The 26,432-nt window shown below is 41.3% G+C and overlaps 1 protein-coding gene across 1 annotated transcript; it reads right to left on the bottom strand.

Annotated features, from left to right (window-relative positions):
- FAH (fumarylacetoacetate hydrolase) lies at window positions 1–24,387 on the bottom strand. The gene is made up of 14 exons (XM_072148799.1): window positions 24,223–24,387; window positions 20,680–20,790; window positions 19,345–19,466; window positions 18,651–18,700; window positions 14,465–14,555; window positions 14,066–14,163; window positions 10,488–10,540; window positions 8,846–8,945; window positions 7,098–7,228; window positions 4,707–4,782; window positions 3,574–3,620; window positions 2,298–2,399; window positions 1,495–1,612; window positions 1–1,313 (listed from the first exon to the last, which is right to left on the bottom strand). Exons 1-14 carry the CDS (start codon window positions 24,301–24,303, stop codon window positions 1,243–1,245), a joined length of 1,251 nt encoding a protein of 416 aa, XP_072004900.1. The 5' UTR covers window positions 24,304–24,387; the 3' UTR covers window positions 1–1,242.
- Window positions 24,388–26,432: the final 2,045 nt, after the last annotated feature.

Genomic DNA, 26,432 nt, shown 5'->3' with positions numbered 1-26,432 from the left:
TCTAATACAGCATGTTTTATTAGGAGAAAAAAGGAAAAACCTCTTGATGAGATGTAGGCTGGATGTACACGATTCTGACCTTTCAGGGGAAGACATATTGTCAACAAGTACGAAGAATCCTTCTAAAATAGTAGCTGAGAGCACACCGCAGCATCGGAATAGAAATCTAAGGGATTGCCAGGAATCTTCCTTACTGAGACTGCATTAAAGGGAGGGTACAGTGAATCACTACTCACAACTGACTACTAGTCCCTTCAGGTAGGGGATGAAATGTCCTTCCTAGAGTTCCCTCTATGTGAAAACTCACTTGTTTACCTATAAAAAAAAATCTCCTATTAAAAAAATGAGCAGAGTCACTTTTTTCCAATGATGAGTTACTTTAAGAGAAGTGTTGCTTCAGATGTCTCTATATTTGGTTCTACATTCTGAATGTCCTATTAAAGACAAAAATCTTATCCTTCAGATAACCCATATAAATAAATTGCTGGGAATTTGAGCAGCAGATAAAGATCCAGTCCATACCTATGTCTGTAACTGTCTTTATCTCCGGTACTGTATTGCACATTCCTTATGTCATTCTGAAAGGTGAGATTCTTATTTTTACTATGGCGCCAAAGGAATGTTTCTAGATACTTTAGATATCGCGTTCTGAAGTGACGCTCCCGCAGCAGCCTCTAAAAGTGACTCATCTTAGGCAATTAAATTTGATGGCGCTATATAAATAAAGATTATTATTATTATAATTGACTCTTCTCTTTTTCATATGACTGTTGGAGATGGTAAATGGGGAATGCTCGAAAGAATATTTCATACCCTACCTGACAATGTGACTATGCCTGTTATTAAATTTGCTTACCAGTAGGGGTTCTAAGAAGGAATAGGGGCATCCAGTAATGGAAACACCAAAGTATTCACCCTGACTTCTTCAGATCCTCCTTACATTAAAGGGTCATGCTTATTAAAGGGGATATCTAGGTTTTTTTTTAAAATTTGAATTTTTTTTGGCTGCAACTTAGTATTTTCTACAAATTGGGTTTATATGTACAGCTGAACAGTATCTCTTCCATTACATCAATCGGGGTGAGTCACAATTGTGCCATAATAGGAGGATTTGTTGGCTACCAGAAGAAGATATTTGTCAATTCCACATACAACACATATGTTTTGCAGAATGCTCCACAATGCTGCCAGCGCTGAGCTGGGAACACTCCAGATATAATGAGACAAGAAGGACAAAAACTTCTATTCCGCTGGTTGAATTTTTCCAGAACATTCCCCAAATCCAACGCGATAACCTTCTCCTTGACAGTAACCTAGGGCAGAGGAACAGATGATGGTTGTGAGAAGCAGAGCAAAACTACAAGTCAACCAAAGTTCAGTAGCGTCTATCGTCAAAATGTTGCCATAACAGTAAGATCCTAATAATTTACATGTACCCCCAGACTGCTAGGGGGCAGCACTATCAGATATGCCAACACTGGACTCCTCTGGTACCTCTGATGACGACAGTGTCTCCATCTCTCAAGAATGTTCTGGTGTGACCATTTCCAAGATCAATTTGCTTAGATCCTCTCCAGGAAAGTTCCAACATGGAGCCAAAACTTTCAGGGTCCTGTTAAGAAAAGAAAAAAACATTACTTTGAGGACAAATGTCATCACTTATTCAGGCGAGTTGCATCATGTATAAATGAATCTGCTTCGGGGAATCCCAGTGATCCACAATCCTTAGTAATCCACAATCCTCAGTAATCCACAACCCCCAATGACCGGCAACCCCCAGTGACCCGCAATCCCAGTGACCTGCAATCCCCATTGACCCGCAATCCCCATTGACCCGCAATCCCCATTGACCTTCAATCCCCAGTGACCTGCAACCCCCAATGACCCGCAATCCCCAGTGAACCTCAATCCCCAGTGAACCTCAATCCCCAGTGAACCTCAATCCCCAGTGAACCTCAATGCCCAGTGAACCTCAATCCCCAGAGACCTGCAATCCCCAGGGTATCGCAATCCCCAGGGTATCGCAATCCTCAGTGATCTGCAATCCCCAGTGACCTGCAATCCCAAATTACCCGCCATCCCCAGTGACCTGCAACCATCAATGACCTGCAGTCCTCAGTGATCTGCAATTCCCAGTGACCCGCAATTCTCATTGATCTGCAATCCCCAGTGACCTGCAACAATCAATGACCCGCAGTCCCCAGTGACCTTCAATCCTCAGTGATCTGGAATCTGCAGTGACCTACTGATTATCTACTTACATTCATCTATGGCTCTAGATGAGGATTAAAACTTACCGGTCCACTTATAGTTCCAGAAGCTAAAAGATCACCAGGGCGGACATTGCAGCCGGTCACAGTGTGGTGAGCCAGCTGCTGCTTCATAGTCCAATACATGTACTGTAAATCAAATAGAATTTTTTTTTTCATTTTATATATGGTAAAACATATTTTTATATTTGTATAAAATATTTAATATATCCTGTATATATAATGCCAGCAAAAATGAAAAAAAAATACAAAATCATTTTCTTTCAGTCAGTTCCTGCACACTGGCCTGACAGCTGTCATCCTTTATTCTGCTTCATTCCATTACTGTCCGCCCTTCTCACAACTGTCTCCAGGACGTCTCCCGTGCATCTCCCATTCTCTCTACCCAAATGTGTCAGACTGTCCCCCACTTTCCAAACCTTCAAACGTAACCTGAAAACCTACCTGTTCCGGTTCGCCTACAACGCACACTAACTTCTCTGCTCCCTCACCTCATGTCTCGAAGGTGGTACTTTCCAATGAAAAGGTTACATGCACACTGAATTAAATACATACATACATGAAGCAGTCCTATCTGTGGGCAGCACATTATAGAGCAGGAGATGCCGAGCAGTGCTAAATATACAGAAAATATTCAGTATCTGCCAGATGTTTCTTGATTAAAAACCATGCTCTTAGAAACACATATAGGGCTCATTCACACTGCTGTCTGTGGGGCCGTACATGCGGCCGCATGTACGTCCCCATAGACGGCAATAGCGGCACGGCGGGGATCCGGTGCCACACATGTGTGGCACCGATCCGGGCCGCACACCGCAAAAAGATAGAGCATGCTCTATCTTTTGGCGGATGTGCGGCCGTGTGCTGCTATTTCCTATGGAGGTAGGAGGAGTCACCTCCTCCTCACCTCCAGCACACGGCGGGCATACTGCTTGTGAATGTACCCATAATACTTTGTTAAATTATTTTGTGAATTCTTTATTAGAATCTGGCTGTATTTCACAATACCAACTAAGTGTTATTTACACACATTACATAGCTGCCAGATAAATGCTTGTCAACCCAACAGCTATTCTTTCCAGCTGTCCCCATACACATGCATGCTTGGCTTGCTTGGACACACATCTGTTTGAAGTGAAGACATGAGTAAGCTGCGGGTAAGAGTAGTCAGACCACCTTACCCATGAGATGCTTGGCTGGCCCTTGCCAAATGTTATATGTATGTGAGCTCTAGACAGACAAGGCATTAGCAGAGGTTGTAACACATAATAAGGTCTAAAACTAATCTCTATAAAGGACTTACTTTGAAGTTAGATCTGCATATAGTGGCTGCATCCTTCATTCCATCCCCTGCACAAAATAATCATTATTATTATTTTGTCTGCAATTACAAAAAGTATCTGATTGCTTTACCATGAACACTCAGTCACTCTTGTCCTTGGGATGTGACGGATGTAGCTTAAAAGGAACGCTCCAGTTACAGCGGATTCATTGAATTATACCTTGTGCAGGGCCTGAACGGAGGAGCAGGACTCCAGGTTCTATGAATACAATGAAAATGAGTCCTGCTCCTCCCTTCAGGTCCCGCACCATGTATTATTCAATGAATGAGCTTCAACTGGAGCGTTCCTTTTAGCTAATTTACATGAATCGCATGCAGTAGACAAGTGGGGCACTATAGAAAATGTATTCAAAGTCAGATTCACACCGTGCAATTTTAAAGGACCTTTTACCAGCTTAAGCAAAACACATAAGTGGAGAAGTTTAAGTTTTCTTTCATACTTATCAACCATTTCACTCCTGGTTTTGATACCTTGAGAATGAGGTTTAGGACCTCCATACTGCTGTCACCATGAACACAATGGTGTAATCTGATGTGTATTAAAGGAAAGCCACCATGAGGAATCCACCATCAGAAACAGATCTGATTATAGATTCCTCCTGTCTGCCTCTGTCCTAATCTGTAATTTAATAATCCTGGAAACATAACTTATTAAAAACGTTATTTTAGTAATGTGTAAATTAGCTGCAGAGGCTACTGGGGCGTGTACTAGCCTGGCCCGGCACTGGGAGGTAATGCTACTCCACGCCCCAGGAGCCTCTGCAGTTACTTTACATATTACTAAAATAAATTATTTAACAAGTTAGGTTCCAGGATTATTAAATTACAGATTAGGGCAGAGGCAGCAGGAGGAATCTATACTTAGATTGACTTCTCATGGTAGATTCCTCATGGTAGGTTTCCTTTAAGGGATTGCTGTATATGACAAGGTGCTCTAAATATATAGACAGCCATGGCACTAATCTTCCCATATACCCAGGAAGGGAAGGAATAAATAAATACAGAGGTGGACACCTCAGAATAAACCTCCTAAATCCTTCTCTCAACACCCACATGGATCAATAATGCAGAATCATTAGTCCAATGCAATTTACCTTGTAGGCAGACAGACAAGTTAATATTGAATGTGTAATTACTCTTGTCCTGGAGATATGGCAGAGGTGTTGGGTCCTGCAAGCAGATGACACAATGGAAATCAATGGGATAGCACACGAGACCCTGACTTATGGGTAACTTCTTGTCCATAGCAGAAATAGGGTTGTTTTGATAAAATAGGAGGTTACGGTATATATAATCTGTCTCATATCTATCTATCTATCAATCTCAATCTCATAAATATCTATCTATCATTAATAAAATACTATGTCAATAAAGAGAGCTGAAAACATCATTCACACATATTGGGGACCAAGGGTCCGCGGATCGCATTACCGTCGGACTTCCCAAAGTTTTTGGGATTTGCGCCACTGGGACAGGTATTTAGAAGGGGATTGTCGCACGCAATCAGATTTTGACGCAGCTGCATTGGCTTTCATGCAACAGAAATCGGGGTGCGTGCAGTCGGACGATCTGACTGATACGGACTGAGCGCGGGATTTAACTTTCAAATTGTGTCGCAAGACAATGCACTTACATGCACCAGGAAGAAGAAGGTGAACTCGGACCTGAGCGGGGAAGCGACACATGCAGGAAATCGGGCCTACAATCTAGTAGTGAATCGCGGCGCAGTGCATTCCGGTCGGACAATGCACATCAGGGAACGCGCCAGGGAAGGGTAAGTAAATGTGCCCTATTATCTATAGAAATATTTTTTCTTCCTTTCCTCTTAAGAGAGATGAGGGGACCTGCGGTACAAGATGTATTGCCGAATTGTTGGCCGAACAGCCTATCCGGCAAATGAAAGCCCCTTGCTAATACCCATGGCTATGCTTGACCACGGGTGCTCCCCCTCTACCACTGCTCGTCTCTATTCCTCTTGGCTGGACATGTCCTGATTTATATTTGTATTTCACAAAATTAAAAGCTTTTTAAGGCAACATAATTTTGGGACATTGGGGCACATGTATCAAACTTTTGGCTTGCTTTTTTCTTTCATTTTTTTAAACTTTTCTCTGCACTTGTGCTCATTTGCACCTAAGACCGTCTCCCTTCAAATTTCTCCATTGTCTAGGTTTCTGCAGTGTTCCCTGAGTTATCACCAGAATCCAGGTGTGAAAGTTGTGACCCTTTTAAAAAGTTGCAAATTTGGGCACAAATCTACGGCTGCCGCTGACCAGTCGTAGAAATGAGCTTAGAGCTTATTGCAACTTTCGGTGACTTTTTTGTTGCAAATTCACATGTATCAATAAGGAAAAACTACTAAGAGATATCTGACCAGCAGAAAAGTCCCAATAAACAGACGGACGAAGCCTTATAGTACATGTGCCACATTGTGCCTTGTGGTTGTATTGTGAATTGCAACTGCTCAAGGGTTTATTGTTTTTAATTTAAAGGGAACATGTCAGGACTATTTGGGACACCAAACCATTCACAGATGCTTATGGATCGGTGGTTAAGTGTCCAAAATCAACATTTTTTTTTTACCTCTTTTCCTGTAAATAAAAAATGGGGGTGAATTTATCCTTTTTTTGAGCTAGTGCATTAATTCTTATGCATTCTTATTAAAAAAGCATGGTAGCGGACATGGATATGGCAAAAACGATCTATACGTTTTGGATAAAAGCCTTAGTCATGGTCAAAATCACAAGAGATACAAACCTGTTGCAATTTAAACTCAAGCAGAAAGGACACATATAGACATGTAACAATACTGTATCAGCAAAGGCTGCATACAAATAACTATAATAAAAATAATTAATAATTACTTTATTTATATAGCGAACACAGATTACGCTGCGCTGCACAGAGATTGCCAAATCAGTCCCTGTCCCCAATGGGGCTCGCAATCGAATCAACCTACCAGTATGTTTTGGAGTGTGGGAGGAAACCGGAGGACCCGGAGGAAACCCACGCAAACACAGAGAACATACAAACTCTTTGCAGCTGTTGACCCTGGGACTTGAACCCAGAACCCCAGCGCTGCAAGGCTATAATGCTAACCACTAAGCCACCGTGCTGTCATCAAAAACAAATATTATGAAAGAAAATGTTTCAAAAGACTTTAGTGTGTGTTACTAGACCAAGAGGTAAAATAAAATCCTGGATACTGATATCCTAAGAAACGCGTAGGTTGTCTTTGCCATCTCCATGTCTGCTTGGATGCTGTTTTTTGATAGGAATAAACTTCAACCATTTTTACTTCACCTAGTTGTTTGCCAGATTTCTGCCTTGGAATAAGTTTGCTCTGAATACCTGCTGTCTCTTCGGGTGATCCATGCCATTGTCTACATTCCGAAATTGGAGAGCTTGCTTATTCATATGTTGTTCTTATAAAACTGTGTATAATCCTTTTAACCATTTTTTGGGGTGCACACATTTGTACTCACCTGCTTTGGATTTGGTAACACAAAAGGCATGAGGGCTTCCATCGGTACCACCCATGGTGAAATAGTGGTTGCAAAGTTTTTGCTCAAGAAAGGACCAAGAGGGACATATTCCCATTTTTGGATATCTCTGGCTAATGACATGAGGAGAGACACAAGGAGGGGTTACTCAGTGGTATCATTTTGAGATAAATATGATATTACTACCTGTTTAATGGAGTAGTGTCAATACAAGCACTGAGAACATGCTATCAATTTTTCATGAAGTAAGGTCATTGTCACCCCTCAATGGCTAGAAAAAAAGTGACAGGGGTGCTACACATGGTCTGAACATCCACTTTAGATGCCATAAGGGTCAGTGGCGTAAATAGAAGCTGATGGGCCCCAGTGCAAAGTCTGTGCCAGGCCCCTGACTATAATGTGTGGTTCATAGTACTAGTCTTCTCATATGGGAAAGTGACACCATAAGGGCCCCCTAAACCTCTTGGACCTGGTGCGATCGCAACCTCTGCACCCCCTAAAGTTACGCCCGTGATAAGGGTGTTATAATTCACTGTTATTATTTGCAGCAGGAGACAGAAATATTCTGTCCCAAAGTGCCCATAATGCATTTTTCTAATATCATGCTAAAGGTAGCTTAAAAAGTTAAGCCTTAAAGTTACATTTGTGATTATTGGGGAAGTTACATTGCGCATTAGTTTTCCATGTTAAGCTAAATACAGAGGTTACATAGCACCACCTACTGGTAATAATAGGGTAAGACTGCTAACCATGGAATATACATTCCATCATGTTTGGCAAAACAGACGATATTAATAATATATGAACTGAAATCGTAAAAGTAATATTTACATCAATGTTTAAATATTAATGACGTCCCTATGGGCTATAATATAATCACCTCTACTTGTTTGTCTAACTAAATGTACAAAGTTATGGATGATGTACCAGGAATGGAAGAACGGTCCAGCACCACATGATGAAATCCAAAACACTTTTTGTCACGAAAGACAATTCGAGATGCCTCCGAGATATTGTCCTTTTGTTACCCTGACACTGTGTGCCCTACTGACAATGTTCTGCTACAAGTTGTATGTTCCCACAGTAATGGACGTTTTAGCATTTTATCGGATACTTTTTACAGAGGTTCAACTGATCTGTATAAATAGCTAAAAATAAAATATGATTAAAGTGTCATTTCTCCTCTGATTACACATGACCTGTCCATTTTTCATTCACATTCATCTAATCACTGGACTCAATGGTTATGTGTAAATCAATGGCTTGTGACCATTGAGGCCAGTGAATAACTCAGCCCTCATGTGAACAATGGGCATATAGTCATTGCTTTTTCTTTTGTCTGACAGGGAACCTTTAAGTCCCTTCATCAATAGAAAGGGAGTCCCATATTTGTTCACATTTCTTGAGTTAACCCTTTAGTCTACCATGGACAGTATCTACAATAAGGGGGAGGCAATAGCAGAACTGCAAATGTACAGACAGGTGCAGGCAATTTTTGTCAATGGGGATATATGTTTAGCACTTGTCTCATTCCTGAAACACTTATATTACAAGGAATCTTGTCTATAGCCACCTATGGTAAGATGTTAAATGGTGGGATGGTGGAGATGTGAAAGAAGTATCAGAAAATAATAAACATATTATATAACGGCTGCCGCACACTTTCCCGTAGGATTCATCTTCTCTCTGATTAAGTGTCTCTGTGATAAACATGGCTCTGTGATTCTTACCGCTCCAATCATTCATTAGCACCATGCCAAAGATGTGCTCATCAGCCTTATGAATGGGAATCGGTTTTCCCAAATCATTTCCCGGACCCACAAAAAAAGCCTGTTAAAAGAGAACATGGAAATTGTTCCTGATTAATAAGGGATGTAAAAAAAAAACCAGATTGTGCTTTTTTTTGGGAGCGCAGAACGCTTTGTGATTTCCACAATGAGGTTTGGGATGATCGGTCATGACAATTACATATAAGTGGTCCATTAAGAGAGTAAATATCTGGGATCCCACTTTGTGAGACGCAACAATGAGCTTATGCACTGGGGAACCTGGCATTCAATGTATTACATGGGCCGCTATTTAGTGATGGCAAACTAATCTAAACGGGACAAGCCCTCTAAATCAGGAGACTTGTTACAGGCCATCTACCACCAGGATAAAGGATTGTAAACCAAGCACACTGACATACTGGTGTGTGCCCCCTCTGACAGGATCTGCTCATTTACATAAATTGTAAAGCCTTTTTTGTAAAAACAGGAAGCAAAAATAAGACCAGTCCTGCCAAAGGGCTCGCACAACAGCATGTAATTGTGCTTGGTTCACAATCCTTCATCCTGCTGGTAGATTTTCTTTAACCCCTTACTGACATGTGATCCATAAGCAAGTCACACGGATGCCGCAGTATGGAGAGGGCTCATGGGCTGAGCCCTCTCCGTACAAGGTGGATGTTTGCTGCAATATGCTTCCATATAGTGGTATGGCAGTACATGGTAGGATCAATCTTTACATGGAAAAATAAGTTATAGATTTTTGAATGTGGAGAATGAAAAATGAAAACGCTAAATCGAAAAAGGGCCTGGTTGTTAAGGGGTTAAGTGTCAGACATCCTTCACGTGCAGCCACTTGGGCACACAAGTATTAAAGGGAACCTGTCATCAGCTTTTACCCCACTAAACTTCCAGCCCCTTCAGCAAGGGTATAAAATACCCTTTCTAGTATTCCTCCTTTGCCTGAAATGAGTCACTGTAAGAGGCTGAAAAGGAGCGTCACTTCAGATGCCACTATATTAGGTTCTATGGTATCTTGAAACACACTTGTGGTGTCATATTAAATCAGAGATTCAGGCAGTAAAAGACAGAGCTATGTATGCCTGTATCTCCCATTCTACAGATCACGGAACCACAATCCAGAAGCGATCGAAAAGATGAGATTCTTATTTTTAATAAACCCAACGAAAAACTATTATCCCTCTGGAAGGTGAAATTCTATTTATCTTTTCTATAAAAACAGAGCCGACGCCAGCACTGGGCCTCACTGGGCAAGTGCCAGGGGCCAGAGCTGCTGGGGCCCCACAAAAGAATGTACATAAGGTGACGGGGGGGGGGTTGCTTTATATAATATAACCATGAAGGAGATGTTTAGGATGATAAACTAGGGAATATTTTAGGAAACAGGAGACTGTTTTAGTTTCTGAATATTTAATGCCGCCACGTGAGTTCACTGCAAAGGGGCCCACTGAGGCTAAGGGGCCTATTGAATCCTGGAGCCGACCCTGTCCCAAATATCCCTGAAAATAAAACACTGTTTGCACACCGAGAGCTTCACAGACTGCAGACAAGTAAAGATGCTAATAATATGAAGAAAACTCCTCACCATTTCTAGCTCGATGTCCAAGAGTTTGCTGGCATCAAATATTGGTGGTTTGTCTAAAATGAGAAGGAAAAAAAAGATCAGATTCAATTTAGCCAGCACCAAACCTTTAAAAATTAAAGGGGGGTGCACTATAATCTCATTGATATACATTATAAATGACCATAACACTCTTTTACGAAGGACCATTGCAAAAATGCTGATCACATAAAGAGAGGGTTTTTTTGAATGAAGGAAAGGCTACATATGTTCCAGAGGCCCTGTTGTAGGTGTTTTCTGGGTTACTAAAACTAATCAACTAACCTTAGAAATGGGCAGAGGGTCCAACACCTGAAAGTGATTCCTCCCATTTAAAGGCCAAAACTAAACTTTTGACAAAACTTCCTAAATGAATAGTGCAGATGATAATTGTAAACTTTGTAATATACTTTAGAAAAGACATCTGTTTCTGTGTCCTTCTTTTTCCTCTGCCTTTCTTCCTTATTTAAAGAGAAAGTCATCAGGAAGGTCATTTTTACATGATGAAAGGTTCCAATAACAATAACAAGCCTCTGGTTTGTTGATTTTAAATATGTCTTTCTGAATAATTCCAGTGCTTTTTAATGATTCTGTAAAATTACCTGACTTCCTGCCAGCAACATGCTGTGAGTCCTGGGGGTAGGGGGTGGGTAGTTCATATGGCACAAGTCGTCTTCTCCTCAATTTCACAAACCCTCACCCTTTAGTCATTGCCCTCCCCCTCCTTCATCCTCTCCCCTGCTCCCTCCTCACTGTTTACATCAGTTCACCCCCCCCCTTCTCCGGGACTCACCACACACTGTTGGCAAGGAGCCAGGTAATGTTAAAGAAACAACTAAAAAAACTGTGGAATTATTCAGATGCCAGACAAAGGCATTTTTAAAATCAATGTGCCAGAGGCTATTGGAACCTGTCATCATGTACAAATTACTTTCCCGACAGGTTTCCTTTAAGCAGTTTGTGTAAATCAGCTTTCAGCCCTGTATCCACTGACAGCTGGATAATCTCTTTGGGTAGTCTAATCTCCGCAGAATCATCAAGGGGAATATGGAGATCTTTTGTCTAAAGTGAACAGAGAAGGCTTTCAGATACACAGCTCACTACAGGAGAAAGAAGCTGCTTCATTTAAATTAGTATATTACATATTACCTGCTATATTCATTTCTAAAATAACATTTAAAATGTGTTTGAAAGATTTAGATAAGCTTTTAAATTAATGGGTATGTACTGTATATACAGGCAGTCCCCGGGTTACATACAAGATATGGACTGTAGGTTTGTTCTTAAGTTGAATTTGTATGTAAGTCGAAACTGTATATTTTATCATTGTAGTTCCCGACAATTTTTTTTTTGCCCCAGTGACAATTGGAGTTTCTAATTTTTTTGCTGTAATAGGACCAAGAATTATCAATAAAGCTTCATTGCAGACAATTTTAAGCTGATTATTGCAGTCTGGGACTATTTTAAAGCATCCAGAGAGCTTCACCAGAGGTCACAGTGGGCAGAGGGGTCTGTCTGTAACTATGAGTTGTCTGTAAGTCGGGTGTCCTTAAGTAGGGGACCGCCTGTATACATATATATATATAAAAAGCGCAGGGACCCACTAATGTTCATCGGCAGACGTCAGACTGACCTGGACATACCCCATTATAGTAAATGGGATGACCGTAACAATAAAGATAATATAGTCACAAATGTTACACTATAAGGCCTCATGCTCACAACTGTAAATAGGGTCTGTGACTTATCCACATAAACGGTACCCAACCCACCCCCCTTAATGACTTCTATTGTGCACAGTCATGGTGCGGGTGAGGCACAGTGTGCACCAAACTATTGAGCAGATCCTATTCCTGCCCAGATTTGGGTCACGGTTGTGCATTTCCTAAGGACATCGACACTGACGTCCAACCAGCAACAACGGGCCGCAAACAGGGGAACACATTATCCTATTTGCAGCCCATAAAGCACAAGGATGAGGCTGCTAAAAATGGCACCTGAATAACCCAGTTCACATGAACATTATATAACCTGTGGCATTTTAGCAGAAGAGAACCACATAACTGATGCATTTTCTTTATGGACCCCTCACAGTAATACGTATTGTTCTGTTTTTAGATTTTTTTGTGTTCATGGTGTTTAGTCTTGGAGAGGATAGTGTCAGACAATAACCCAGACATTACATCACTTATGAAATGTGGGTCTGCTAAAATAGTAAATGCACTTACTGGTGCCCTGATAAAAGAATGAGGCTGTTATGTACATGACATTGTAGAACCTGCTTGCTGTGGATTGGACTGACATTACGATTTTGTATATTTTCTTTTTGTTTGTTTTTGTGTAATCTGATTTTTCGAAAAAAACTACGACGCCATGCGTCCGTTTTTCCCGTTAATGACTATGGACAATAAGCAGATTTGTTGTCATGTGAGTAAAAACTTATGTTTTCAAAGGGACTATGTTGTACGTCCAACTTACTGAAATAAATATTTCTCACAGCTAACAATGCACAATAAAATGTATCCTACATCTGGGATGATAACTTGTGGAAGTAAAAACAAACACACAAAAAAAAAAATCACATCTGCTTTTAGCCGGTTCAGTTCCAATTACCGTTATAAATAGCTGAAAAAAGAGCAGCAGCCTGAATTTTTTCCTCCTGTTAATATTGGAATTGGAATGGAAGTCTATGTGAGTGGTGGCGATTGGAAGACTTTTCATTTAACCTTCTATTATGCCCTCCTAGAACACATTGGGGCTCATTTACTTACACTCCCGCAGAGTTCACCGAAAGTGCATTGTCCAACTACAATTGCCGCGATTCACTAAGATTGTGCGCCCGAGATTCTGCATGTGTTGTTCCCCGCTCAGGTCTGACAGAGTTCACCATCTTCTTCCAAGTGCATTGTCTTGCGATACAATTTGAATGTTAAATCCCATGCTCAGTCCGAATGAGTCGGATCATCCGACCGCCCGCCCCCCCAATATGCGTCACATGGAACCAGCGCAGCTGCGCCAAACACCGATCGCCTGCGACACAATCCCAGCGCAGACACACGAAAGTGCGATCCCCAACCCTTAGTAAATGAGCCCAAGAGTGTAATTGCAAGTCTGATGCAAGCGTGAATTGGGCCTTAGTTTATCCAAGAAACAAAACACATGGTCAATAGCACTACACACAAAAGAGTAGTAGTAAGGAATGTTTATAATCTGATCTAAAAAGCTCCCTAATCTACCACCAATTCATTTAAAACCATCATTTTTTCCCTGGTTTTCAGTGTTGGTATAACCACTGAAACGACCAAAATTTGATAACCGCCCTATTATTTGAGGTTAATCTACATGTGGAACCACATCAGAAAGCAGTCGCTCACTCTTCTGTCGATCCAGTATGGGCCTTTTTGGAACTGATTTTGAGGAGGACAACCTCCATAAAATCTGATTTTACAAAAATGTAGTGTGGACATTGGATAAATGTGGTGATTGCAAAATTGCTTTTTGCAAATATATGGATCCCCCTCCCCCAACATATTCTAACATGGAAACCTACAAAAATTACCTACCATCACTTGGTCTTACTTGTCCCTTTGGTCTTTTAATTGGTGTACCAGACACCACAACAGAAGATGCCCGGCCATGATAACCAACAGGAAGATGTAACCTATGGAAACAATATGGAAGGTTTTATTTAAAGAGAGATCCTGCAGTATGGCAATCTGGTCACGCAACATAGAAGCTTTCTATAGAATGACAGCAAGCAGAGATCTAGAAAACCACAAGGAATTGATACAGAAAGTATATTGGAAAATTGTATACATTTTTACTACACAAACAAAATCAATTATTTAGTGAAAGTGGACAACCCCTTTAATATGGCACTGCTATCTGTTTTCTAATTCACAATAGGCTATCAGCCTATAGTAAAACAATGACCTTGACTCACAAGGTTAACTACAACTCACCAGTTTGGCATCAGAGCGTTCTCCTTCCCTCTGAACATAATCCCCACATTAGTAGCATGGTCCCTGGAGGAGTAGAAGTCAGTGTAATCCCCTGCAAGGCAAACATCAAATCTGTGTTAACGCTGCACTAATGAAATGAGGCGGCCATTCCTGCCGCCCGGAGATAGGACCGTATAGTAATAATAAACTGCAGACAAATCATTTCCCACAAAGCTGTAAAGTCATTTATTTCACCAACAAACATTTCATAATAAAGAGCCATCAGGGAAAAGTCACAACTGCAGCGATTGAGAACATTTCCCCATTTTTTTTATTGCTAATTTTAAACTGTATCCTGCGCCGTACTGTACATTACAAGGATAAAACGCTATTGACGGCGTACTGGTGATCACCGATGTGAATGAGCATAGAAAATCTGCTTATAGCAGTATAACCCCTTTAAGGATTCAGCCAATACTAGTTTTAAAGAAACCAAATTTTTAGATCGATTTTTTTAAATTTAGTTTTTGGTTTTATACTTAAAGAAAATGCTTACATCTCAACCCCCTAGTGTTAACACAATAAAGATCATTTTAACCCCTTTCTTTACAATATTACTCAGTGTTATTGCTGTTTTAGCTCCTATCACACTCTAGGCTGCTCAGTGCAAAATCCCAGAGTGTGGGCGGGGACTCTCTAAGCAGACACATTATGATCCATCTAGTTCTGTAGGGTGACAATGTCGTTAGATTATCAGGGTACAAGGAGTATATGCACTTTCATCTGGCTGCTGACATTGTACTAACACACTGACACAAAGGGGCACATTTACTTATCCGTCCCGCCGCGATCCCCGAGGTGTGTTGTCCGACGAGGATTCGGAGCTGCCGTGATTCACTAAGATTGTGCGTCCAATTTCCTGCATGTGTCGCTTCCCAGCTGAGATCCGTCGGAGTTCACCTTCTTCTTCCCGATGCATGTAAGTGCAAGTCTTGTGACACAATTTTGAATGTTAAATCCTGCGCATTGTCCGATTTATGTCGCATGAAAGCAGCCACAGATGGGCAAAAAATCTGATTGAGTGTGACAAAAATCCCTTCTAAATGCGGCGCACATTGGAAATAGACGGATATTCCGACGATAGTGCAGTCTGCAAGCCCCTAGTAAATGAGCCCAATAGAGAAAGAGATGAGACAGATCATAGATGATGAAATGCATGAGATGCCTATTACACAGAGGCCGACAGACTTTTACACTGTTACATTTCTAGCTCTGCTACATCTCACAAATAAGTGATCCAGGGGAAGGGGGAGGCAGGCACATATCTCCTTGTAGTTTGTAGCTCACGATCTTCTGGCAGGAAGTGAATCAGTGGGAGTCAGTGTGAGCTCCGTGCTGGGGGCGGGGCTACAGGTACACAGCAGAGAGAGAGACATAACTCAGTTCTGCGGCTGTCACACAGTAATCCAAGATGACGACCCTACCCTAAAGTCAGAAGTTACAGAGTCGTTTCTAGGGGCAACTGAAATATTGTACAGCAGGACTGATAGAGACAGGTTGGACTTATATCTGTGAAATGCTGCATTTTTGTTAATAACAGTGAACTAGAGAAAGTGTTATTTTGTTATCCAGAGTACAGGGGTTTGCCTATGAAAGAAAGTTCTCACATTTTAATCCCCTAGTGATGTTTATACAATAAAGCTTATATTTATCCCCATTACTTTACAATTTTACTTTTTTTTAAGCTCCAATCACTCAGTGATGGTCAGTGTAGGCACGTACTCACTAGTATCTGACACATAGAAAGAGTAATGAGACAGATCAGAGATGATGAGATCCATGAGATGGATAAAAATACAATGAGACTCTCAGCTCTAACTAACCTAATCAATAAAACACACAGTCAGCCCTGCTATATGCCTCCCTCTCGGATAAAGACCTTATCTGTCTGTAGCTTGTAGAGTAAGTCTCTGAACACTGCTTGCTGGCAGGAAGTGCCTGTGTCTGATCTGGTCATGTAATGCAACTGGGAGAAAGCACTCAATCGTGCAGACAAGAGAAGCTATTCATCAAAGGAATCGAACCATTGTCAGAAGATTTATGGTCGTATCCAGGGACAACCAAAATTGTTTACACCAGGACAGACTGGAATTATTTCTGTGAAATGCTGTATTTTTGTTAATAACAATGAATTAGAGAATGTGCTATTTTGTTATCCTGAGTATATTTTAGGAATCTTGTCTTTGTGGTTATACCCCTTCAACAATCTTTTTTTGTTTATTTATAACAACGACATTTAGCTTTATTGCTACTGTTTTACTGTAAACACTTTTTTTTTTAATCACCACATTCATCAAGCCATATTTTCTGTCAATGTGCATTTTCTAGCCTCACGAGGGCTTGTTTTTTGCATTACAGGTAATATTTTGGTGCACATATAAATTACTAATTTAATGGTGAAAAGTTTCAATTTTTTTTAGGCAAGCTTAATAAATAAATAACTTTACACATGTATAGGTATTTTAATTTTTTTTTCATTTTGTCCCATTTTGAAAGTTTTATATTTTAGATGAATCTTTTGTCCCATTATGTCTTGGCTGCAAGATCGCTGGATTGTTCATATAATAATGTGGATAAAATTAGAGTTCTTCTAACAGTTATTAAAGGTGTTGTTCTTTGTTTGAACATTTATTATGGGTTGTCTATAGCACCATTCTTCATAATACACATAGGGGGTCATTTACTAAGGGCCCAATTCGCGTTTTCCCGACGTGTTACCTGAATATTTCCGATTTGCGCCGATTTTCCCTGTATTGCCCCGGGATTTTGGCGCACGCGATCGGATTTTGGCGCACCGGCGCTGGCATGCACGCGATGGAAATCGGGGGCGTGGCCGAACGAAAACCCGACGAATTCATAAAAACCGCCGCATTTAAAAAACAAAAAGTGTGGCAGAGCTTACACTTACCTTCACCAGGAATAGGCCGGTGTACTTGAGTGCGTTCCGATGCTCTTCAGCGCAGCAGCGCCACCTGGTGGACAACGGAGTAACTACCTTAATGAATCCCGGCCGGACCCGAATCCACCGGAGAGAACGCGTCGCTTGATCGCGAATGGACCGAGTAAGTAAATCTGCCCCATAGTGTTTTGGAAGCCACATGGAAAACCCCAATAATTTGGTATATGTGTCAGTCCTCCTATTAGGAACCCCTCCGGTCTTAGACTAATAAAAATGATCAAACTTTTTTATGTAGACCTGGCCTTATAGAGCCAATACATAAAATATTATGTATTATGATCATATGGTGAAGCACACATCATTGATGTTCCTTAAAGAGGACTTCTCACCAGGTTTTCCCCCACTAAGCTACCAGCCCCCTCAGGTAGTGTATTAAATGTCCTTTCTAGAATTCCCTCTTTTACAGAAATCTCATCTATTTAGCTATAAAAGAATATCACAAGTGACAAACATGACTCTTTCACATGAGATGAGTCAAGTTTATTGGTTGCAGGTGAAGTGTCACATTTCATCTTTCAGATCACATGTGGCTTATGGTTCTGTGAGCTAAAGACATGGTTGGAAATGCAAGTTGCAGATAAAGATCCAGTTCTTGTCTGTATGTCCAGTTCTGTAGCTCAGAGAACTATAACATGGGATGTGAAAGAAGAGATTTATATCTTTAATATAACACAAAAACATGTTTATAGGTCCATAGATCCATAGATAGTGGCTCCTGAAGTGACTCTCCCTTTGTGACCACTAAACATGACTCATCTTATGAGGTGAATAGAGTCATATTTGTCTGACTTTGAGAGATATATGTCCACACAACAACTGTGTGAATTCAGCCTAACAGTGCACACTGGTTACAGCCTGAGGCTGCGGCCTGTATTTGGGAACCAGTGAGTATATCAACATAGGCCGGCGGTGCCTGGAGGAGCTGAGCTGGACTGGAGGTACGGACCAAGGTAGGTATTAGTTCTTTCATAACTTTATACCACCTGGGTCCAGTGATGAAAAAAATGTATGATTCCAGAGAACCCCTTAATAACAAATCCTGATAAAATATGCATCATCCAGATGTTGACCATGAATAGGAAATATCGCTTTCCATTTTCACATTTTTAATAATTCATTTTTTTGGGGGCCGGTGTTTTTTTTTTTTAACATCCTGACATGTTATTTTCAGACATCAGAAACACGTACCGATATTCGCTGGCAGATGAAGCTGCGCCTTTGACTGCGGAATGAACGCTCTGAAATAAAGTGAACAGAACTTGGTTTAATTAAACAAATTCCAAAACATGCAAAAATCTTTGTTAACTTTGTATTTTACAGATTTTCCGTCTACGTTTTTTTCTTCATTCATGGCTTCAACTTCAAGTTCTTATTATGGTTATAGAAAAGAGGTTTGTAAAGTTGCCTCCGCACACCTTTATCCGCCCCTTGTTTGGTATTCTGGCACCATAAGAAGCTAATATGGAAATATAATCAATAATATGTTAAAAATATATATAAATATTCGATTTTGGAGAGAGTCTCCGTGTGCCTCTGTATGATATTGGAAACAATGTATAGTACTGACCTATGGCCTGTTTCAGGGGTCGTATATTTGCAAGTTAAAATTCTGTACATTGCCGTAGTTTTATGTGCGAACACTGCGTAGCCAAAACAGGTAACTATAACAATGACAGCTCTGCTACATCTGTAAAGCAATCTACAATAGTGATCGTAGGAATGGCGGCTTGCACCAGCTGTGTGATGGAAGGCAGAGCTGTCACATGTATAATTGAGGTGAATGACCCTAAAGTTGGGTAAACAGAGTGCCCCTGTGATTGACAGGAGAGCCATAGACGGATGTACAGTATAACCGCATAGAATTAACCCCGGCATGGCTCACCTGGCCCGCAGATCCTTGTTGTCTCGGAGGGTGGGCTCTGAGGCTGATAGCAGCTGTTGAAGGGTCTGTCGGGCCTCTCTCCATGCATTGCACCCAAGGGACATAAAACTATTGAGGGTGGGCTGTAATGAGAAAATAAGCATATGTACACACATATATATTGTACTTTCCACTTTTTCAGCATAAGGTGGGTGTGTATGGACACGTTGGACGCATATATGTGGGAATACTCCTGACATATGCCTATAATGTATACAAGAAGCTGTGAACACAGGTGGAGATTTATAATACTGTGATGCTTTGTGTGATATAAGCTCCGCCCCTTCAGCACCGGGATATATATATACAACTGATGTATTCGCCGAATAGGTGCCACTTGCCATGGAAGTGAGATAAAAGGGAAAATAATTGCAATGCCTGGTGGTTCGCAACAAGGACATAACTACAGCGGTAGCAGCCATAGCAGTCGCTATGGGGCCCGCAGTGTCAGGGGGCCCCGGCATCTGACCTGCCACACTAAATAATGGAGGATGTGCACCATTATATACATATTATGCTGAACATTGTACTGTATAACATGTATATAAAATATATATATATATATATATATATATATATATATGTTGTATATGTTGTATATGTGTGTATATACTGTCTGTATATATGCTGTACATTTGTATATGGCATGGTATGTATGTATACATGCTATATATAAATGGGTCTCCTGGTGACAGGTTCCCTTTAAAGAAGCATTTTGTTAACGCAGTCTTGACAGCAATGTAATTAGGCAAATCTCCTCTTCTCAGCTGTAGTGTTAACACACCGTGTGACAGAAGCCTCAGGCCCGCGGCACACGTGGCATTTTGAACTCGTTTTTGGGCCGCTTTTAAGCAATCCGTTTGGAAAAGCGCATCCGTTTTTGACAGGTTTTACCAATTAAAACTGGCAAAAAAACGGATGCGTTTTCAAAAAACGCATGTGTTTTTTAACGGACTGCTTAAAAATGGCCCACAAACGGGTTCAAATGCCACGTGTGCCACCTCCCAGAGGTGTGACGAGAGTGCTTAAAAATGCAGGACATGGCCTCAAGCAGATGCCACCATGTAGTGCTGGTTTAATTGCCTCTGGTGGTACCATGTTCTGTCCATATGTTTCCCCATCTTAACTTTTAGCTTCTGTACACACCACAGATTTGGAATGAGGTTAAAGGGGTTTTAATTTAAATAGCAGCTGATCCCAGTCTGAGCACTATGCAGAAAATGGCGCTGTCTGCTTCCTGTTCCATTCTCTATTTAACAGCTAGATGGATAGATATGAGATAGATAGCTACATTACCTGATAAAACACATCTTGTTGTGCAGACAAGTAAGGTCCATTAAATAAGTCTTTGATGATACTCAGATCCAGAATTTGGTCCCCAATAGCAACTCCGATCCTATGTCTTTGCTGCCAAAAAATCAAAAGGGTGAAAAGGTTACTTAGAAGAGCAATAAATAACTTACAAATATATAGGGTTCTGTTAACATCTTAGGGTACATTCACACGCGGTATGCCCGCCGTGTGGGCATACCGCCGCATGCTGGAGAGGAGGAGGAGGTGACCCCTCCTCCCTCCATAGAGAATAGCGGCGCACGGCCGCACACACGCCAAAAGATAGAGCATGCTCTATCTTTTTGTGGTGCGCGGCCGGGATCGGTGCCACACATGTGTGGCACCGTATCTGCGCTGCGCCGCTATTGCCCTCTATGGGGACGCACATGCGGCCGCAAATAGGTCCCGGCAGACGGCCATGTGAATAAGCCCTTAAGAAGAGAAGCCGAAACGTACTACCAGGTCTATGGTGTACCAATGGATACCAACACTGGTTGGTGGGTCAAAATGGGTCAGACATAGCTGTCTTGGTGTCTGTCATGTTCACAACAAAGAGATCTGAGCCTACAGGACCATTACATGTTAGCAGTTTGTTACATTTGGTCTATGGCTGTAGATTCTGTCACTAGTCTCATCTATCTATATACTATAGATGTGAGAATATAGATCTGTAATAAAATGGGTACCATTTCTCTTTAGTCATAATAATTCTTATCAAAATGCAAACTGCGGATGCAGACAGTAGCCGCGATGGCTCGCTTTATAGAAACATGCAATAAGGCTACAATATAATACGGCTATACAGTAACTGTGGATTCTTATTATTCACAAACATTCCAGGTATTGCAGTGCCCTCTAGTGGTCTCACTGAGAAATGAGAAATTCAATAATAATTAAATTCCACACATGGCGTTTTTGGGCCGTTTTTGGGCCGTTTTTACTAAGTGCGTTTTCAGATCGTTAAAAACGCATGCGTTAAAAACGCATCCGGTTTTTAAAAACGCATGCGTTTTTTGAAAACGCATGCGTTTTTGTCAGTTTTTCCGAAATTGCGCAATGAAAAACGGACAAAAACGCATGCGTTTTCCAAAAACGCATGCGTTTTTTTAAAACCGGATGCGTTTTTTAACGCATGCGTTTTTAACGATCTGAAAACGCACTAAGTAAAAACGGACCAAAAACGCCATGTGTGTCTTCACCCTAAAACGTACAGAGACAAGTTTTTCACATGCGGCTGCTTGTTTTATGTTTTTTGTATGTTTATAAAACTCATTCATCTATTATGTACCAGCAGATTACCTACTACAGGCTAAAAATTAGACTGGGCATATTTAGACTAAACAGCCTTAGGGCGTTGTCCCACTTTGCACTTGCAAACGCAAACGCACACAAAGTCGCCCCCACCGTTAAATTAACGCAAAACACCGGCGGTTCGTTCCCGATCGCAGGCGTTTCCATAGATACACCGATGCAATTGGGCTGTGGTCCACCCTAGTGGGCGCGGCTTTGTTTGCGTTTGTGTTTGCAAACGTGGGACAGCGCCCTTAATTTAATGGATGATAAATTGTTGCATGAAGAGATTGTTTTAGTCTAACTTTACTGCGCCTATTAGTTGGCTTAGGTTACGTCAGAAAAGTTTGCTGAAGTTTTGGAACAAAAAATAATTGGTCACACCCCTCCCCCATGAAACCAGACTACATAGGTCAGAAAAGGGTCATCAGATTTTTGTGGAGCAAATTACACAAATTTCCAGCTCGCGGGATGTCAATGGATGTCAAGCAGCCAGTATACAGAGGCAAAACAGATCAGTGTCTTGTGCAGGGGCGTAACTTGAGCGGGTGCAGAGGGTGCGATCGCTTGCAAACGCAGACAAAGCGCCACGTGTGGCGCCGGCCTTAGGGGGCCCCTAAGATGTCACTTTCCCATATGAGAAGACTATTACTATAAATCATACATTATAGTCAGGGGGCCTGGCACAGACTTTGCACTGGGGCCCTGCAGATTCAAGTTACACCACTGGTCTTGTGTTCTGTTTTTTAAAGATCCAATAAATGAAGACCTGTTTTATGCAATCTCTTCCCTTCCTTGGTTGCACTTGATGGACATGTATGTGTGATGTATGAACTATGTTACTATGTATTTTCCTACCTGACCAGGGGTCTTCTGATGTGGTAAAGGGGCTCTATGGGCAATATTTGAGCCCCCAATACTGCAAGCTTGGATATGAAGATTACTTTTCTACCCCTATAGCGATGTCCTTGCTCAAGAGCATTATAATTGTTTTAATTTAAAGGGAAAGTCATCAGGTTTTCCCCATTAATCTATTAGCCCCCCCCCCCCCCCCTGTCCTTTCTAGATTCCCTTATGTGAAATCTCACCCATTCACCTGTAATATATTTCCTCCAATGTCATGTGAAAATGAGCAGAGAGGAGTCAAGTTTAGAGCCTGCAGGGGGAGGGTCACTTCAGATGTCCCTATCATGGGCTCTATAGTACCTAGAAACATGTTTCTGGTGACTGGTATAATATAATCTCATCTTTAGGATCACAGCAGGCTTGTGGTTCTGTGAGGTACAGAACTGGAGATACAAGCAGTTAAAGAGGATGGAAGTGTGAGCTTCAGGTAAAGATCCAATCCTCGCCTATTTTTTCATTAACTGCCGGTTCTGTAGCTCTCAGAACCATAATACTGATGTGATCTGAAAGATGAGATTATATTTTACCAGTCACCAGAAACATGTTTCTAGGTACTATAGAGTCCATGAGAGGATAGGGGCATCAAAAGTGACACTCTCCCTGCAGCCTCTAAACTTGACTAATCTCAGGTAAAATATGACTGCTCTGCTCATTTTCATTTGACTTTGCAGGAGATTCTTTATAGGTAAATAGATGCGATTTTACATAAAAGAGGGAATTCTAGGAAGGACATTTCAAACCTAGTAGTAGTTTAATTGAATATAATCTGTTGACAGATTATAGAGTCCCTTTAAGAGCGTCTTCTACAAATGTTAGTTACGGAAGGAATGCTGAATCTGCACCCAAAATTATGAATAATGGCATAAAAGCAGAATCTGCATTAAAAACCGATCAGGAATATTAAGGTTCCTGCAGATGGGCAGCAATCTCGGGCTGTTGACACGCTATGCACCGAGTGCAATTTCAACTCTGCACAACTATGACTGGTTATGGACGGCACATAAGACAATCGCATGGAATGTAATTCCTCAAAGTACTTGTTTGGGATTGCAAAAACAGCACCACTCCAGCCCTAAGGCTGTGTCTGGTATTGCAGCTCAGCTCCAAAGGATGCGACTGCAGTAACTAGCACAAGCCATGCACAGGTGTGGTGCCACGTCCGTAAGAGAGCAGCCATGCTTTTCTAATCCTTTCAATGTATCTGGAAACGTTTTTAAAAAACTAAGGAAAGAATTAGATGACAGCAGGAACATGTTATAAACAATACTAATATGCATTAAATGCCAGTAATAGTATAATAACTAAACCAACCTCATCTTCTGTAGAGAAAATCCCATACGGCAAATTCTGGATGGGGAAATCGGAATCTGGATCTACAGGAATGAAAGACATTGTGAGCAGAGAGACAGGAGAGCGGCCTCAGACTGTGATGTGCAGACAACTCCAGATGTGTCAGGAGGGGAGGCCCGGGCCTAGTACACTTCCTTCTCCTCACTAACCAATCCTGCATGGCGGAGCTTCTACACCCACCGGGTGTCACTAATCAAAACCAGGGTCACAATGACTCAGCCCGTTCCTCAGGGCAAAGTTCAAAGACTAGTCCCAAATTTGACAGCAGCTTCACTCCTGTGTAATGTGTACAGATGGAGGACAGAGAGACATCAAAGCTCAGCTCCTCCTAACTGCACATTCACTACAAGCCAGGGCTTATAACCTACAGCGTTATAATGGACCACAAAGAGATCGGATCCAGGTTCTGATTCAGTTTCTCGCATTAAAGTTAGTAAAAGTAAGAATTGGGAGATTTAATGTTACTAAGCCCTTGCGAGTCCGCCCCTCACTCCTATTGTTCCATATGACTGTACACAAACAGGCAGTCCCCAGGTTACATACAAGGAAATCTACCACCAGGATAAAGAATTGTAAACCAACCACACTGACATACTGTGTGAGTGCCCCCTCCGGTAGGTTCTGCTTTTCTCTTAGCTTCTTAGGACCTTATTTTTTTATAAGAAAAAGGTTTTGCAAATTATGCAAATGAGCCTTTGGGGCTCCAGACTCTTTAGATGTCAATGGAGCTTGGAGCCCCGAAGGCTCATCTGCATAATTTTCAAAACCTCTTTTTCTTAAAAACAAAGGCATACGAAGCTACAAGAAGTGCAGATCCTGCCAGAGGGGGGCGCACACCAGCATGTGCTTGGTTTACAATCCTTCATCCTGGTGGTAGATTTCCTTTAAGTTGAATTTGTATGTAAGTCAGAACTAAAAATGTTGGATTGTCATAAGAACCAGGATTAACAATAAAGCTTCATTACAGACACCTGTGATAACTGTTACAGATAATCGTTGTAGCATAAAGCTAGAGTACAGTAAATTACCAATTACTAGAGGTCCGTTTGTAACTAGGGGTCGTCTGTAAATTGGGCGTTCTTAAGTAGGGGACCGTCTGTAATGTAGTATTGTGTCCCCTATGAGTTGTAAAGCACTGAAGAATATGATTATTATTAGCATAAAAATGTATGTATCTGCAATCCTATCTCTGCCAGTCTGTAATGACTTATTTTGCAACCCACTCCACATTTGACTTCAGACAACTTACTCCAGATTTACTATGTGTATCCGGATGTATGTATGTATAGAGAGCTAATACAAAGAACGGCCATCTCCCTGCATTCTCCCTGTGCCTCCGCTGTAGCAGAGCCAGCACGCGCCATGTGATGATGTCATCCTGCCTGCGGCTTTAGTACTACACACAGTAGAAGAGGAGAACTGCTGCTTTCAGGATTTTAATGCAATTTTTTTTTTTTTTTTTTGCACTGCATACAGATAAGGAGCGGCATGGTAGAGTGCAGAAGGATTATACCATAATATATATTATATATTACAGGTCTTTTGAAAGAATAAAACTTGCTTTCTATGAAACAAACATACTGGCGGTAACAAGAGTATAGAATGAAAATATGATGATAATGATTGTCGCTAGTGTGAATTAGGGATCTGCACCCAAATCAAAAGAGAGGTGAGTGTATAAAGGACCCGCATGTACAGACAATACAACTAAAAGTACTCTTATTGTACTTCAAACACAACGGCCATGTTTAAGTGTGTACACCAATGGCAGCCCTGTGCAGCGCTGCGTAATCTGTGTGCGCTATATATATTATATATAATTATTATGTAGAAGTTAAAACAGGTGGCCAGGTGGGTTAGTCCTGGGCTCAAATATCGATCCCTGGGTGAGAACTTGTTGGCCTGTGCATTCAACAGGTTTGGAAATATGACATGTAAAGGTATCTGTTTGTAACCTCATTGTACTCCTTGTCCAATGAAAAGAGGACTTCCAAAGGTCCTGTAGTAATTCCCCTGATGGAGAAATTGAAATGTTCAATCCAACAGCAATGTAAGAGGATAAAATACCATAAAGTTTTGCACTCGGAGCTTAGCCCCGGGCCGTGGCTATCACTCCGTACACAATTCGGAAAGGGTTCCGTATCAGGATGTCACCAGTTAACGGCAAATTT

This window comes from Engystomops pustulosus, chromosome 4, assembly GCF_040894005.1.
Source record: "Engystomops pustulosus chromosome 4, aEngPut4.maternal, whole genome shotgun sequence".
In the NCBI taxonomy this organism is placed as follows: domain Eukaryota; kingdom Metazoa; phylum Chordata; class Amphibia; order Anura; family Leptodactylidae; genus Engystomops; species Engystomops pustulosus.
Note: the sequence above shows the minus strand (reverse complement) of the source record. Positions and strands in the feature narration are given on the sequence as shown.

What these genes read in the sequence shown, in the direction of transcription:
- FAH (XM_072148799.1), bottom strand. Translation starts at nt 24,303, where the DNA reads ATGTCTTTCATTCCTGTAGATCCAGATTCCGATTTCCCCATCCAGAAT. An exon ending in GCTAATGAATGATTGGAGCG is followed by an intron (nt 7,229 to 8,845) that starts GTAAGAATCACA and finishes TCATGTCATTAG; the next exon opens with CCAGAGATATCCAAAAATGG. An exon ending in TGTTACCAAATCCAAAGCAG is followed by an intron (nt 4,783 to 7,097) that starts GTGAGTACAAAT and finishes ATCTGCTTGCAG; the next exon opens with GACCCAACACCTCTGCCATA.